The following is a 17,009-nucleotide window of genomic DNA, read 5'->3' as shown; positions in this document are numbered from 1 at the left end:
TCATTCATTGGCTCATTCTTCCTTGGATATAAACCGGTGTCATGTTCAGTATCTGTAAGTTTTTTATTTTCAATTCGGATTAATTTTTTTCAAGCTCGCCGGTTTTAGTTACATTTAGACTTAAATTTTTCTATGATAATATTTGCGTACGAGAGAGAAATTAGAAGGATTGCCCTTCTGCTACAAGATTAGGCCTAGAGAAGTTTTGAAATAATAATGTAACACTGGAAAGTTAAAGAATAAGTGTCGAAAAATTTTCTCTTTTAGTACCTCAGACTTTTTTTGTTTAAAAGCGTATCTTAAATCTTAAAGCTGTATCCCACACTATATTTCAGAATGAGTTTTGGAATCCTAAACGGCTCTCTTGTCCTAGGTGCAATTTACACCTGCATGCTTGTCGCAAAATTTCTTGTTTTGGAAGGAACATCTTTCCAAGGGCGTTTCCGGGGGGTAGGGGCTAAGGGGTTCGACCCCCCTCCCCACCCCCTGAAACGTTTGTCTGACTCGTAAAAACGTAATAAAATGAACATAAACAAATTTTTTACGCATCTTTGAAATTTTTGCAACCCCCCTCAAAAAAATCCTTTTGTACCCCCCCCCCCCGAAATAAATCTTGGACTTGGCCCAGCATATATCATATAATAAAATATTCAGGTTATGAAATTTGCGTTAAAAATCACTCATGTAAAATACTCTGACACAGGGGTGGCAAAACCGTGCATGGTTTCTCTGTGAGGTGCATAAGACTATCAATATATTTTTAATTTAAAAATGAGCAAATTAAAATCTGTTTTAAGGAGGGGGCACAGGTGTGTCTTAAAAACACGAAAACATGTAAGCTATACAACACTAGGTCTATTGAAATACTTGTAAAAACCAGAAAATATCAGGGAGGGGGTCAAAATAAGATTTAGCTTAAAAGAAACTTTAAAAACTTTCCATGACTCTTGGATTTTTTATTGAGAAGCAGACCCTTCTATAGTGTATCAAAACAGCCCTTCTACTCTCTCTGGATACGGCCTTTTTGTATCACGTACATAGTAACATATAGCCTACGGTGTACTATCGACAGTATATTTACATCAAATACAGCATATAATTCAGATTTTTGTTTATATTTCTAGCTAATAGGCAAAGTATTTCCGCCGATTCATCTGTCAGCGATATTGGCTCTTCAAGTAAACCATCAACTGAGACCAGTTCTGCCTCCAAATTTAAACCAAAAGTTCCGTTCTTCTCAAAAGAGGGATCATTGAACTCAAATAAACCACCAGTTACGCCGCCTACTTCAAAATTGTCTGTTTTAGAAGAAAAGACAAAATTTTGGGGTGATTGGGATAGTGAGCCACCGAATACATTAGATGCTGAATATGATAATATTATTGCAAACATGCAAACTATTGAAATGCTTCCTATTCAGAAGTCCCCCCTAAGGAAAGGGAGGAGACGCATGATAACCTGACAAAGGAGAAGTCGCTTTCGAGTGAAGATTCGCCTGAAAAAAGTCATAAGAATATTTTAGATGAAAAGATAGAAGAATGTTTAAGCGACGATGGAAGTATAGTTTTTAACGCAAAAAAGAACGATAAAAAACCCAGTCGGTTAACATTTGACACTGATGAAGAAGATGAGGATATACCGTTCACTTTAGATGATCCAAGAGATTTGAAAGGTATTAACGGAATTTATATTTTGATAGTTCCCAAATTCTTGTCTTTTATACATGTATTTTTTTCTATTTTAATTCAAGCAAGTAAAAACTATAGATTTAGATTTGTAATTAACCGTTACATATTTTATCACTTTCATCATACATAACATACTTTTCTTGTACTGCTTGTTAGGGGAACCACAATGAAAAGGATTGAATTTTTCATAGATCTTTAGAACGTATTGTCTTTGTAAAGAATCAATCAAAGAGCAAAAGGTTTTGTGTTATCGCTGAAACAGCGTTTTTTTCCCAAATTGAACCATTAGAAAAACGATCTTTGGCAGAAGCAATAGAGCTTGAGGGGCACGGTAATCATGACACTCCTCATATTCAATATTATGATAGGAAAAATGAATAGAAAAAAAACTCTATGTATGAATCGAAGAGCAGCTTTTAATTTCAAACAAACAGAATTTACCCTATAAATGAGGTGGAGTACTGCTCCCTTAATTCTGGGGTCTTTACTGTAAAGTTCTTGTGCGTTGTTGGCTGTATTATGTCAAAACAGCACTAGTAATGCTTCAATACAATTTTCTGTCGCTCTTTGCCTCTGTTGGAAAGTTTCCTCTCTTTATTTAATCAGGGTTAAAAACCTAAGTGGATATGCTAAAGGCCTGTGAAGATGACCAAGCCATATTCAGAAGAACAACGAAAAGAATAAAGTATAAAATTTACAGAAAAGAATTATTATATACCAGGATAGAATATCTCTGGGAATCAGACGTTTAGAAATAACTTGAATTAAATTTGGAGGTGAATGTTTCGGCTTTTGAAAATAAGCACTATAGTATCTCAGTCTCGAGATCTTTATGATTTTTCCTTTAATTTCCTGTATGCTGTAAATCGTTCACCTGTTCTTTTATTTTTTTATTTTTTTTAGAAATGAGACATTTTTAAATAATCAAACTAACCTGTTAAAAATGAACCCTTTCGCACCATAAGATTCAGGTAAGAGGAAATACATTTCTAACTCCAAAACAACTATCCCAGGCAAAGAAGGCCCAGCTAGGGTCGTTTGTTTATTAAAGAAAACACAACAAAATTGTCACAAAAAATCAACGTCATAAATCGATATTATCTATATCAACTGAGAAAAGAATGCAATATAAAAGGAAAAAGTGTAAACAGATGTTAGTGTAGGCAAAGTATGGACAGGTGCTTGGTCTTTTGAAACAAGTCTTTTTTGTTTCCAGTTTCAGAATGGTGTAGCCTATGTATAATCGGGAAAAATAGGCACATTTGTAAGAGAAACAAGGGGATAAGCTTTGACTAATTGCTGAAAAGAATAAGTTTAATCGATTTACGGTCTCAATTAGTAATGTCAAGCAATCATCCTTAAGATGATTGAAAATACCTAAAAGAATGGCGTCCCAGAATAGATATTTAGCTTGAACGAAGTTGATGTTAGATTGCAACATGTCCAGTGAATTTCTTTTCTGCAGGTCCTTTGATTAGGGTTGCGGGAGTGAACACAGTATATTCATGTGGAGGAAAATCTATAATAATGAATCTTTATAAGAACTTGACAAAACGCCCGAAAGTTTCGAAACTATAGAAATGGAGGCTAAACTTACAGCCGAAACCCTGTGTAGAGAGATGGCTGATTTTTACTGTTTTTTTGGAGGTAAACCATACACTTTCGATTCTGTCCTTGTACTGAAGGAGCACATGCAGTAAGCCAAAGATTATGCGAAAGCCAAAAAAAGCTGGGATTTTTTTTTCAAAATTATAGTTAATCTCATGATAAGGAAAAAGATCAATTGAACTGAATATATACTGAAAGAAAATAGGGAGTCAGAAATGTAATGTTTGATTGCTAAATAGATACCGAATTTGTTCTTTTTTCTTGACTTGTGGATTGAAAAGGTAAAGGCTAATGGACTTTTCCCAATCGATTCAGCATGAAAATCAGCAAAAGTTGAAAAATTTATAGAGCTCAGTTGAGCGTTTTTGGCTGTTATCCTCTAAAATGCATAGATAAGGCAATATACTGTATCAACCAGGTTTTAATAAACGGTATCTCCTTGCATAATTGACGGTTTTCTAGATTTTGTTTTCATTTCTGGTAAGCTTCGGGCATTGGGCAAATGATATTGTATTTTAAAGTCGTTTTTTTTTTCTTTCAGCAAGAGACTATAGCGAAGAACTTTCTGTAGAAGATTTAAAAGATTTTTTTGATGAAGACGATTGTTTTGAAGAGCGGATTGAATCTTTTGAGCCCCAGAAGTTTAATGCTGTAAGTGTTTTGTTTGTTTAATATAGCAGTAATATATCACAGTGCCATGCTAATAATTATAATATGATAATGTATCAAAGGGCCAAGTACATCAATACTGCCCGATGAGTCGCAGGCTCATAATTTATAAGTCTTAGGACTCATAGTGCCTCCATCTTTCTCTTGTCCCCTTGAGATTCTCAAGGGCATTACGGTTCTTAGGCTGAGGAATGTTGGTGTAAGGCGAGAGAGCTCCTTAGAATGAGGTAAGTCTAGATACTTGCAAAAGACATTGACGGCAGATGACTTCCTTAAAGCTTGTAGTCAGTCTTTGATGTTGTTATAATTACAATGAATTATTAATTAAAAATTATTTGCTTCGGTTTACTACAGCCATTCCTACTCGCTCCTTCCTGAAGCATCTGGAATAGTGCCAAGAGGGTTATTGGAATCAAAATGTAACTCGGAGAGCCATGTATGGTAGCAGAATTTATGCCGATGTTTGCCCGAAATTGACTGAATGAGACTCTTAGAGTGGCGAGTTGCTGCCTGCATTCTACCACAGAGTAACTAAATCCGAATGGCATGGACACTTCAAGAAAAATTTGCTGAGGAATGAATTTCCAACGCTCAAATGTTTAGAAGTGAATTTAGATGGCTCATCAGCTCTCCTTATTGCTTCATTCAGGCATGAGATATGTAGAATTTAACACCTGAACACAGGATGAAGAGGCAAAAGTCAGAATTTTTTTTGAGGGGAGGGCGCAGCTTCGGAGAAACCGCAAGAAGGTTAATTATAATGTAGGCAATCTTCGGAGTTTTGCTTTTAAAAATAGGGGTTATTCTTGAGAATATATGCGCCAGAACCCCTCCTCCCCTTCCTGCATGCACATCTTAGATCCCTAAAAATAGTATGAAAGATATCCTCAAATTTTTAAATCAGACCTTATAACCTGCTTATTGAGGCGTAAGACCCACTCTGTCTATGAAAGATTCTCTAGTACCCTATTCAGAGACTCTCTGATTCCCTTTGTAGAGTTAGGCATATGTGCCGGTATGAGGTTTGTTCAACAGTGAATCTATATATACAATCGTATTACATAATACTTTAAAGGTTCTGATACTATCAAATTCATGTTTTTATCGATTAGTTTTCTGTTTTACCAATTCATGTAGTGAAGGTGTAGAAAATACTTTTATACTTTGTCATTCTGAAAGTTTTAAATGAATCTTAGAATATGCTGACGAAGTAGTCCTACTGTCTTACAATTTATTAGTTTGTTTTTTGCTTGAGCAATGTTACATCAGTTATTAATATTCTACAATTAATGGACAGATATTGCTCTCAGTTAACGGATTATTTTTATGTTCTATTTCTACTCTTTAAGGTCTACTCTCTTTTCTCTCCCCGCTTCTTTGTCTCCCCTCTCTCTCTCTCATTCATCTCTCTCACTCTTCTTTTTTGTATTTGATAAGTGTTCAGCATCTAATCATTGACTTAGATTTAACATTGAATTTAAGCTGAAGCGTCAATACGTTATTGTTTTTTTTACTTTATTTTGTTGTAAGGTGGGCCCGACTTAGGTTATCATGAATTGAGATATTGATAGAAATGATGTGGAAAATATGATCTGTAACCATTTTAATAGTGGTTTCTGCAAGTTTCGCAAACAATGCAAGTTTCTACATATTTGTCGTCATTTTATTTCGGGAATATGTGTGTCAGATAAGTGTATTTTTGATCGTGTTGATCTGTGTTCTGTTCTATCTTGTTTTGATAAGTCGTGTAATTTCGCTCATGCATCATCAGGGGTGGAGGGTAGGTTTAAAACCCAACCTTTTTTAGGGCTGTGCCGAAAGTATTCACGACCCCCTCCTCCCTTAGATCGTGTTCCATTCGACTTTCAGTCTTATCCCCCTGCATGCCCGATGCAGAGCAGTATACACCAGGAATCTATCCCTCGAAACAATTCTCCGCCCCAAGTACTTACGCATGTCCAATCAACCCAACCACCCAAAATCACTTTACTCGATTTGGACGGTCCCCAAAACCCTCTCACTCACATTCCTCCCAAAAATCTACTTCCTTTCGATTCCTTTCCTCTCTATGCGTCCAAGAAGCTACCGACTGGTTCTGGACTCCACCCGTTATTTGCCGAAATAAAACTGATCCCTCCCCTCTCACACACCCTTCACCCCCCTTCCCTCCCACATCATCATCTTGCCTTCCCATCTTCTCATATAAAGAACACTCCCAATTTAACTATTCCCGGATCACCAGGAAACCTTTTCCCCGTCCCTTGCACTTTGTCCCCCCTGGCTACCCTACCAGTGTGACTCTGGTTTGAGGGTTCTCACATGCGAAAATTATCCTGTAATATTCGGCCCCAAAATTATCCGCTCCATCCCATCTCCAAGTTAAAGCTTCACTTTTAAAGTCCAACTATAGACCAGTTAATGCTTCTCTGATTACCCGTGAGTATTCGGATAAAAGATATAGTTTCCTCTCTTTAATAGAAAAAAAAAATCTACAATTGAGAAAAATTTATACACGGCATTCTCAAATTAACCCCAACTTTTAAAAGCGAACCTCTCCCCCTTCCACTTCAAAATCGGTTTAGTAGTTGCTCGGTCCAGGGTGGTGAGTTTGAGCCTTACGACAAACCGTCCTACAATACCCCGAATGATAATATTTCACTTTCAGGGGATGTTCTCCCCACTCACAGTATTAGTTTTAATGCTTACACTCTGCCAAAGTTGCCCCAAAATAAGGCTTTTTTGAAGAAATATATATGTATATTTATATGTACATGTATTATACATATAAATATACTTATAATTATAGGTATATATATTATAAGTAATTATAGGTATTTGTTGAATCTAATCTAAAGTATAATTTGTTTAACAGTATTTTTGCTTATGTTTTGTCCGTTCCCCTGGAAGAGTCTAAAATGAGAATTAGTTATTTAATGTTATTTCTTGTTTAGACATCCAATGGTTCTCAAACACTAAGCATTGAAAAAGTTGAAGAAAATGCAGAAAAAGCTGCTTCAAAGTCGCTACCAGCACCTGAATCCAATTCGCCTGTAATTGCTCAGTCAAATAATTCGGAAGAGAATATACAAAACAAAGAACGAAGACTAAGAATTATGGAAAATATTTGCAATATTTTAGAGTCAATACCATCTGTCGAGCTTTGTAAGCTCTCAAAAAAATACTATGTTGAACTCCTTGACCTTATTGGACAGAAGAAACACTTGGAGTTGTCTGCTGTGTCACCGTCGAAATCTGTGGAGGATGAAATAATTGACTCCTCACCTGCTGTTAATGGTATCAGACCTTTACGCAGATCACTCTCTTTTGTTTCAAATGCCAGAAAAAGCTTAAATCTTGACTCAGATGCTAGTCTTTCAGCAGTCCCTTTGTCAATGGACAAAATGGGGGATACTACTTCCACGGAAGTTAAAAGGCAAACTAAATTTACATTTAAGACACGAGCAGCAACCATGACTAGCCATTCTTCTCTTACTCCTGATACGGCGTCGAAAACACATGAACTCAGCAATTCACCTTGTACTCCAGATGTATCGAAAAGTCTCCAAATAGTGAATGGAGGAAATGATGGTCTAGTCACATCTGTCAGAACTTTCAATTTTTCGAAACAAAATGGGTCTCATGGTGTTGAAAGAGCTAAAACGTCGTCTTCAGTCAATGGTAGGTCAATTATATTGAAATGTTTATTGTAATATACCGAAACTGAAAAAGAAAAAAGAAGAAAACAGGACCTGTATTTTGTACGCTTCAAACACATTTCAAACGCTACATTTTCTGTTTGATACAATTCTTTCTTATTGATTTTTCGAATGTATGTATAATTTTTTGAAGAGGGGGAGGGGGGAGGGTGGAAAGCTTGCACTAACAGTACGTACAGGGCAGTAATGATGATCACTGAAAATATGGTGTTAATAATAAACAACCAAAAGTCTCGGTCGGTGGTTGGGGTTGAGGGGGTGTATGTCTGCTTTTGTGCCTAAACTAAATATTTTTTTTTTATTCATATTGCTACCTTTTTTACCATACATTAATGCTATAGAGGTAATATATTTACCTATAAAGAGTCGACATAGATTAATTACGGAGTTAAACGTAGAAGAATCTGTCAATTAAGCTATTGAGTGGCTCGCATGAGAATAATTTTATGCTTTTAGCTTTTGTTTCTTGGGGAGGGGGCTACTATCAAGCATAAAATTTTATGTTTTATGGTTGATCAGTATAGTTTAATGGTTTTAAGGTTGGGCCTTTGCTCCTTGGACGCTTGTTATTATTATGCTTGTGTGCACTTTTATCTATAATTCTATAGGGTAATTTGTTCGACTAGATCGTTCTGTATAGTAAGTTATCACTATCTATCAGATAAACATATTTGAAAAGTGCTCCAGTATGATAAATCTGTATGACAGTCGGCCAACCGTCTAGGGCCAAACGAAAATCAGTTCTTCCTCAAATGGGGTGAAAGGATGCCATAAGAAAGATTTAAGGGAAATGGAAAATTCCAGGGAGAGTACAAGAGGGAGGCTTTGAATAGATCGGGAAGGAGGAGGATCGTGCTCAGCTGTGTTGGCCGAATGCGGCTATGTGCTGCGATGAGATTTTAGTAGTAGTTGTAGTATGATCAATCTACTAATATTCTGAAATATTTTCTAAAAATATTCAGAAAATTCAAAATAAAGCTGTTAAACTTTTGTCACCAACTTTTTTCATTCATTACTCAAAATATTAACGAATGTTACATTAAGAATTAACCTCTTGATATTTCAAAAACTAGAGATTATCGAGTTCACATACAAATATCTTAGTAATTTGCTATCCTCTTCTTTCGAAAATATTTTTTCCATTATTAGTGATTTCCATAGTCATGATACACGAGGAGCACTGAATCTAGTACATCAATTTAGAAAAACGACTAGAGCTTCTTTTGTAATAAGAAATTTTGCTTCCTATGCATGGGATGTAATACCGGTTGCGATTCGAAATGCAAGTCGTCGGGTAACCTTCAGGGCCACAGCCAAAAGATTTTTCCTTGCAAAAGAATAGAATTTATGTATGTGTTTTATGCAAGTAGAATGGTCTTTGTATGTGTGTGGATTTTAATATAGAATAGTACTTTTTAGAATACCTAGAATAGAAGATTCCCACCTGCTGCCAACAAGCACTTAGGGATTTTCTTAGCAAGTGCAGCAAAAATGTTCTTTTTTTTTGTCAAATAAAATTATCTTACCTTACTAATTTTTGTGCTTTTGAATATAGCAACCTAAACCAAATCTGGAAATCTTTGTCCCTTTGGCTTTGTTTTTCTTTTTGTTTCTCCTTGCCAAAAAGTTGTCATTTTTTTAATTTTAAATGGTTTTACAGTTGTCATTAAGTCAGTTTAACTTTACAAAAAGATAACGCAAAAACATTCTTTATCTTTCAAGACTGTTAAATATATGTGATGTCTCGATCATTTCAGCCACAAGCAAGACTTGGACAAGTGTAGAACAAAATTTGAGATCTACCATTTTCGGGGTCAGACAAATCTTAATTGAAATTGCCAAGCTGGGGACAGCTTTATCCTTCAATTGCAATACTAACTTGGCTATTGACCTAAGATAAAGAGAGAATTCTTTTCAAAAATGTCACCATGATAATTGATCGGAAGCCTAACTTAGAATGTGCCTACATTCGATACTTTAGCTGCAGGACAATGCTCCGACTCTGTAATAGATCATAGGATAGATCTGATCTTATCAATAGGGTCAAATCGACAGAGGGCCTGCCATGAGTAGACTTTGCTTGATTGAAGAATAGATTATGAATTGATAAAAATTCCAGTACACAACGACTGTCACTTCAGAGGAAATGTTTTTAGAAACGGGAACGAATACAGGGGCTCTGGGCCATGTCTCCCCTTGAAAGAAACAATCATGTGTACGTGCCTTTCTAGGAACCCATCTCACCAAAAGAAGAACAAAGATCGGACAGCGGTTGAAGTTTAGTTAGTACTTTTTCAATAATATTCCATGATACAATTTTGACTGTTTGCTCTGGCACTGAAGTTCTTCAACATAAACTAAGTACCAGGACAATTAATGGTTGAGGGCGGATGATCCGAGAAGCTATAGAGAGCATACTTTTGGGCTTTTGTAGAAGGATTGTCTTAACTTGACGAATGGTTAGACTCACCACATCTGCTGTACATCCGCTTCTCTGTGCACCTTGATCCTAAACTTTAGGCTTATTCAAAAAAGCTGGTGACATACATTAGCTATGAACAAAATTCTCTTTTACGCATTCGTATACGGTATTAAAAGTGACACTAGTAAAGCAATTAAAAGTATTAATAATAAAAAATTGTTTCGTCTTAAAACTGCTATTGATTTTCAAAAGTACGTTACAAACTTAAAAAGAAAAACTTAAAAATCGATGGGGGAAAAAATTAAAAAATGAAAAACAAGAAAACTTTTGTACTAACTACTTACCATCCCTGTTATGCCTAAAGATAGTATCAGACTTTTTCATACTTCAGAGATAAGTACCAAAAACTGTTTGCTAAGCTGTTCTCAAAAGGAGGATCAGCAAGGCAGGGTACGTTCAATGACACTTTGATCTTCCAGATGAATATTCCCCCATAAACCCTAATTTTGAGGAAGTTTAAGGAAACGGTTCTTGGCAATTCATGTGGAAAATGTCATATATGACATAAATGGCGTGATAGCGACCTTGCATGTTTGCACAAATACAAACCAGTTTAATTGTTTTACGCAACAATGAGGGATTAATTTTCCTTTTTACATTTCAGAATTGGCAGGAAGAGTAGAAAGAAGCACGAGTAGAGACAAAGGCTATGCTTATTTAGAAAGCTGCTTATTTTTGCTTTTCTGTAGACAAAACAAAAAATGCTTATTTATGCCTTTTTTTGCGTATTAGAATTCGCATGAACCAGGAAAGTGATACGCCTCTTGAAAGACAAGAATTATTGCAAGGCAGGGTATGTACACTTCGGTCTTCCTGATCAACATTCCTGTTGACCATAATTTTGAAAAGGGCTAAGCAAACGGTTTTTGGTAATTCACGTGTAAAATATCATATATGACATTACTGGCGTGATTGCGACGTTGCGATGTGTGCACAATTACAAACCAATTTCATGACATGACGCAACAATGAAGGTTAAATTTTCTTTTTTAGTTACTGGAATTGGCATAAATAATAGAAAAGCAACTCGAGTAGAGGAACAAACTATGCTTATATATAAGTGCTTGAGGACTTACCATAAATTAAAAAAAAAATCGGATAATTACGATCAAATTGATGACATTATTGTGGAAAGTTGCAGAAGGAAGGTAACATAAGTTGTAGAAGACAAAACATATGCTTATTGACAAAATCTTTTAAGACTAAGCAGGCACGTACACAGGAATATTTTTCGGGGGGGGGGGCAAAACCTTCGAAACAGCAGATATAAAGTAGCGCTTTTTTTATTTAGTAACTAAATAAGCGCAAAATAGCATGTATATCGGAAAATACAGATTAACTATAATCTTTAGTATTGTAGTGGATGGGGGGAAGAAGATTGAAGCCTCGGAATTACGTTTTAGGCTCAGGTTATCTTCATAGCGATTTAAAACCAGTGATAAATCTGTTATATCCTACTGAAAGGGACATTTTAGGGTTAACAGTGCAATATGGATGCTGTGGGGGGTAGTTCTTCTATTGCAAAATCGTCGATTTTAATGAAAAATGATAGTTTCCAAAACTGATCCATTAAAAACTTTACTTTATGCTGAAAAGGGAGGATAAACGCTCTAATATCAAGGATAATTGTATTTTGCTGTGGAGAGCAAACGCTAATTACTTCAAAGAGGGTAAAAAGTTAGACAGAAATTGGTTAATAATTGGGCAGTGACTTGACCAGATAATTGCATGCTGAAAAATCCCAAAAAAAGGCTTCAAACATGTATCTAGATTCTTAATAAATGTCCTACTTTTGCCAGAAATCCCAATCATGGAGAAATTAAACATTTCACAAAGTTTCAGGGGGGGCGGGCCCGAAGGCCTCCCCCCTGCATACGTGCTAGAGACTAAGGAATATTTTTAAAATACAGTAAGTACAGAGGAGTAAGTACAGTAGTACAGGGATTAGTCTACAGGAAAATTATTGATTTGTTTGGGTCATTACAAAACAAACCTGATGATGCAACTTAACTATGAGGGACGAATTTTTTTTTTATGTATATGAATTCAGGATGGAAAGCATTGGAGAAAAGTAATAGAAGCCTTATGAGACAAAAACTTCGCTTTTTGGCAAAATCCTTTCAGACTAAGGAACATTTTAAAAATACTGAAGATATATTAGAAACTATTACAGGAAAAATATCGAATTTTTTAGACTTCGATGATATAACGTAACTATGATAGATGGAACTTTTTGTGTCTTATGTATTTAAATTCAGTTTGAAAAGTTGCACCAGCGAAACAATTATTGCTTATTGATAAGACTCTTTAAAACTACCAGAAAATTTTGAAAAATAGAGTGAATACTTCAGGAAGAAAAAAGGGGGAAATAATCCTACAGGAAGAGCTAGCATCCGTTGAAAAACTGCTTACATATTTAAAAGTCAGCATAAAAGTGTGTATCCAGGACATTTTAAAAAATTTAGCGTTGAATTTTTTTTTGTATTCAGTTTTAAAAAAGGGAACTGTCGACGCTTTTCTGGAAGCATTCTGTGATGAAATAAATCTCAACGCGTTTGGGTCTGTTGTAAAGAAACTTTTGGACTTTTATGTTCTCTTTCTTGAGCCCTCTCTGCCTCCCAACGAATGTTGAATTTTGACCTTCGATATGCTTTCATTACACACTAAGACATTGCACTATATTATTAGAAACACTTTCAAAGACAATTCTTTAACCTTTATTTGGATAATTGTGATAAATTTTTCTGCCAGGTCAGCTCATATTGTAACAGTCTTAAATGATTTAACGTCCTATTTCACGTCGTCGCAGTACATTGTCGACGTTTTCAAATTCAAGACTTGAAAATGAGACATTCAATCAGGAATTTTAGAACGTACTAAGTCAGTATATACTTGTTCAAAGTCAAAGCTATTATCTAGTTTTTAAAGTCAATTATAGCCGTGCTGTTTTTGACAGAAGAGCTCGATTTTAACTGCCGTTTGAGAAGTTCATTCCGATTGTAGATACTTATGATTATTTTTCGTAAAATCGATTGTTTATATCCAATTTGAAATAAGAACTATTTCAGCATCAGTAGACGGAAGTTCTCTGGAGTCTGGTCGTAGTTTGACTTCACTAATATACAACCCAGATAGCCCGTTGAAGCAGAATTCAGAAGCTGCAGAGAAAAGGTTAACACATTGCGCGAATGGCAGGTTTCGAGGAAATATAAAGAATGATGGACTAACTGGAGAATTTGATAGTAAAAATTTTCCTCACAGCAATGAAATGATGAAGGTAATTATTTACAGATTGTAGAAAATCTTAATTCTAGTTGTATATAGTGGGTGGTATAAAGCTATAGTTTAAAGTGACTGAAATTTGGTGACAGCTTTTGATTCAAAAAAATTTCTGACTTTTAAATAACGAGCAATATATTGAGCTATATCATTATAATGAATACATAGAATACATATACATATAATTATACATGAATACATAGAGTTAAGTTTGCTTTTTTGATGCATTCACTTCGGAGAAATCAGAAGCTCAACATACGATCTAAGCCACTTCCCGCTTATATTTTTTTTTTTTACTGAGGGAGATTTCTGATCAGAGATGAAAAACATGTTCCATTTCTATTTGTGTATGACTCTACCTGAAAAGCTTGTGTTCCAGTAGAATATTCTTAGCTAGTTTGTCGAAGCCCCCTGAAAAGAGGAAGAAATCACAGTGAGTACTTATTACATTGTTTCTAATTTTTTCAGTGTTACCAACCCGAAATTAGTAAAAGATAAAGTCAGTCACCTCATTTGGGGTTCCAGTATCATTTTGGATCTCAAGATACTTATATGATATTTCTTAAATTTAATGTCATTATGAAATAATAAATTAACTATTAAACTAACTATTTGATAATTTAATAGTATTAATAGATGAAATAAAGGACAATAGATAAAGTATTAATAGATGAATATTAAATTATCAAATAATTTGATAATTTAATATATATATATATATATATATATATATATATATATATATATATATATATATATATATATATATATATATTGAAAAAAAAGAAATCACCAGTGCAACAACACAAACACAGAAACGAACCCACACCATTAAACTAAAAAAAAAGGAGAAAGGAAGACTGTTTTCCTACTTTAGTAATTTAAATAGATCAGTACTTGAACAAGGCCTTAACCTTGCTCATCTATTCAATTACATAGGTCAAACAGCATAGCCATACACAATCGACTGCAAAGAATAATCTATGGACAGGCAGTCGTGTCGTAAGTAAGTATAAGTCGTCATCTACCGAATATTAAAAACAATAATTAAGAAAAATAATTCAAAGGCGACCGCCCAGAACAAGGGCTCATCAGGAGAATATATACATATACATGTAAGAGGCATTCTTAATTTGCTACCGTCTTACCGAACAGAAAAATAAGGAGTTTACCCAGAAAAACCTGTGTGGTCTAGCTCAGTTTTAAGTTCGTTTCTTCTCCCATAGGATGGCTGTTGTAAAATGGAGGTCAGTGTAAAAGCCGGATTTGTCTAAAATGCGAATAATTGTTTTAACTGTTAAACCTTTTTTTTCGACAATGTGAAATTCAAAATATGCGCTACTATGTATAAGGGTAATATTTCTTAAAATATTCTTATCCTCTTGCTGATGTTACTTACTTTACTTACTTGGCAACTGATGGTCAAGTTGGATGCGTCAACGTCATTTGTTTGTCGAGCCTCCTCAGCCTATTTGCTCTCCTGGCTTTTCAGGCAAATGGATCCTTTCTAGTCTAGCTAATTATCAAGAACAAGTAACAGTAAAATAACTGAAAATAATCTTCAAGTTGAAACTATAAATTTGACACCGAATACTTTGAGGTTAGTTTTGCAAAAAAAATATATGGTACCAAGGATATTAAAAATTAAATGTCATTCTTTAAATTGGTTAAATAGAATATTACACAAAACACAACCATCAAGGCTATACCCAGTTGGAGGGAGGGGTACAAAAAGACTAAAAAACACTTCAAAATCTTTTTATTAGCATTTTAGCTATGTTTTTACGAGCTGTACAATTTTTTTTATTGGGGGGGGGGTTGTCAACCCCATCCCCCTAGATACGGCCTTGACAACCATATATGTCTTAGAAAACTGGGGAAACCGGGGAGTTCAGTTTTCAATGCAAAGGATATACAATGATAGTATGCAGTTTTTAAACCTAGCGGGGGCAAAGTTTAAAAATTAAGAACGTGTGTGAAAAATCAGCAGAAAGGAGGGAACAATTTATATATTGTGTATTATATTTCATGGTTGCTGTAACAAAAGACAAACACAATCATTAATTGCCATTATATTGTTTAAAATAAACAGTGGCTGAATGATTAAAACTATGGGAAAATATAACCTTAGCATGTTGACTCCTAATAGGAATTGAAAGGAACTGTATATATATATATATATATATATATATATATATATATATATATATATATATATATATATATATATATATATATATATATATATATATATATATATATATATATATATATATCTTTTAACAGTAAAAAATCTCAGCTATACATCAATATCTTTATTATTAAATTTCTTCTCATCAAACACCCAAATTATTAGCTAAGTTAATTGACTTACCCATAGGGGGAATATTTTCTACCAATTAGGCTACCCTATCTCGCTGTATTTATTTGACTATTGAAATGTCAATAATATCGAACCTGATTCGAAAAACGTCACTTTTCTTTCTTAATTTTGGCACATTCCACTACCCTATTATAGGCCTATATTTGTTCAGGGAGCCGGTTTTCCTCCCGGAAAATTTCCCCAGAAAATTTACCCCCGGATGATCCTCCCCTCATGGAAAATTCCCCCACACGCAAAATTGAGTAGCCAACGAAAAGTACAAAATGGGTAGCTCAAAATGCCGATCAGATGTTCTAAGGGGTGACAAAAAGACCAGGTATCAAAAATAGTTTTAGGACAGGGGCTGGCTGGTCTCCAATCACATATGACTCATAAAAAAGGACTAGAACTCTCAATCTCTGATCAAATTAGCAATACCCTTAGTTTTGACGAGCACGAGGGGGAGGTTAGGGATAAGGAAGGGGCATCCCTCCTCTTTTACAGATTAAGTTCTGCTAATTTTGAGGTTTATTGTTACTCTTTACTTTCATAATAACAGCTTAGACCAGAAATATTCTCAGAAATCAAGAGGGACTAAATATTAATTTCTTCCTCATCCATCCCCTTCCCCCAACCGTTCATTAGAACCAATTCTATATTTAACTGAATTCTCAGTGAGAGTTCAAATGCTGTGGAACTAAAATGCACGCTTTGAGACATCTGTCCCCCTCCCTAACAATAAAATCATCAGAGAATCCTACTGCTGAGGTTTAAAGCTCTTATCTGCAGATAATTTGTTTTTTGTTTTTTTGTTTTTTACCAAGGAAAGTGATCACTTTCCAGATATAAAAAAGGATCAGACATCAAAAATAGTTCTTGGACAGGGGTGATGGGTAGTTTTCCAATCACTTTCGATTAAAAAAGGACTATAACTATCAATTTCCGATTGTATGAGCAGTCTCTGAAGTTTCTATGACTATGGGGGGGATCAGGGTTTAATGTCTCTCTTTACTTTCAAAATTTTCGACGTAGACCAGATATTTTCCCGGAAATAAAGAGGGATTGTATATCAATTTCTACCTTTACCCCCTCCTCGCCCCTTCCTTAGAGCTAACTCTGTATTTATCTGAAATCTCAGTGAGAGTTAGCTTGTAAAATGTGTCTATGAGGCTTCTGCCCCCTCCTTACCTATTAAACCTTTTGAT

General features: G+C 34.9%; 1 protein-coding gene across 1 annotated transcript in view; it reads left to right on the top strand.

Moving 5' to 3' along the window:
• Positions 1-17,009, top strand: part of LOC136032191 (recQ-like DNA helicase Blm) — a 75,138-nt gene that overhangs the window by 15,215 nt on the left and 42,914 nt on the right. Inside the window, exons 3-6 of the mRNA XM_065712392.1 lie at positions 1,125-1,672; positions 3,838-3,947; positions 6,917-7,643; positions 13,232-13,440. Of these exons, the coding sequence (XP_065568464.1) occupies positions 7,079-7,643; positions 13,232-13,440 (774 nt within the window). The 5' untranslated portion in view covers positions 1,125-1,672; positions 3,838-3,947; positions 6,917-7,078. The remainder of the gene's footprint in view (positions 1-1,124; positions 1,673-3,837; positions 3,948-6,916; positions 7,644-13,231; positions 13,441-17,009) is intronic.

The sequence above is a fragment of the Artemia franciscana genome, chromosome 10 (genome assembly GCF_032884065.1).
Source record: "Artemia franciscana chromosome 10, ASM3288406v1, whole genome shotgun sequence".
NCBI lineage: Eukaryota > Metazoa > Arthropoda > Branchiopoda > Anostraca > Artemiidae > Artemia > Artemia franciscana.
This window is presented reverse-complemented; position numbering and strand designations above follow the sequence as displayed.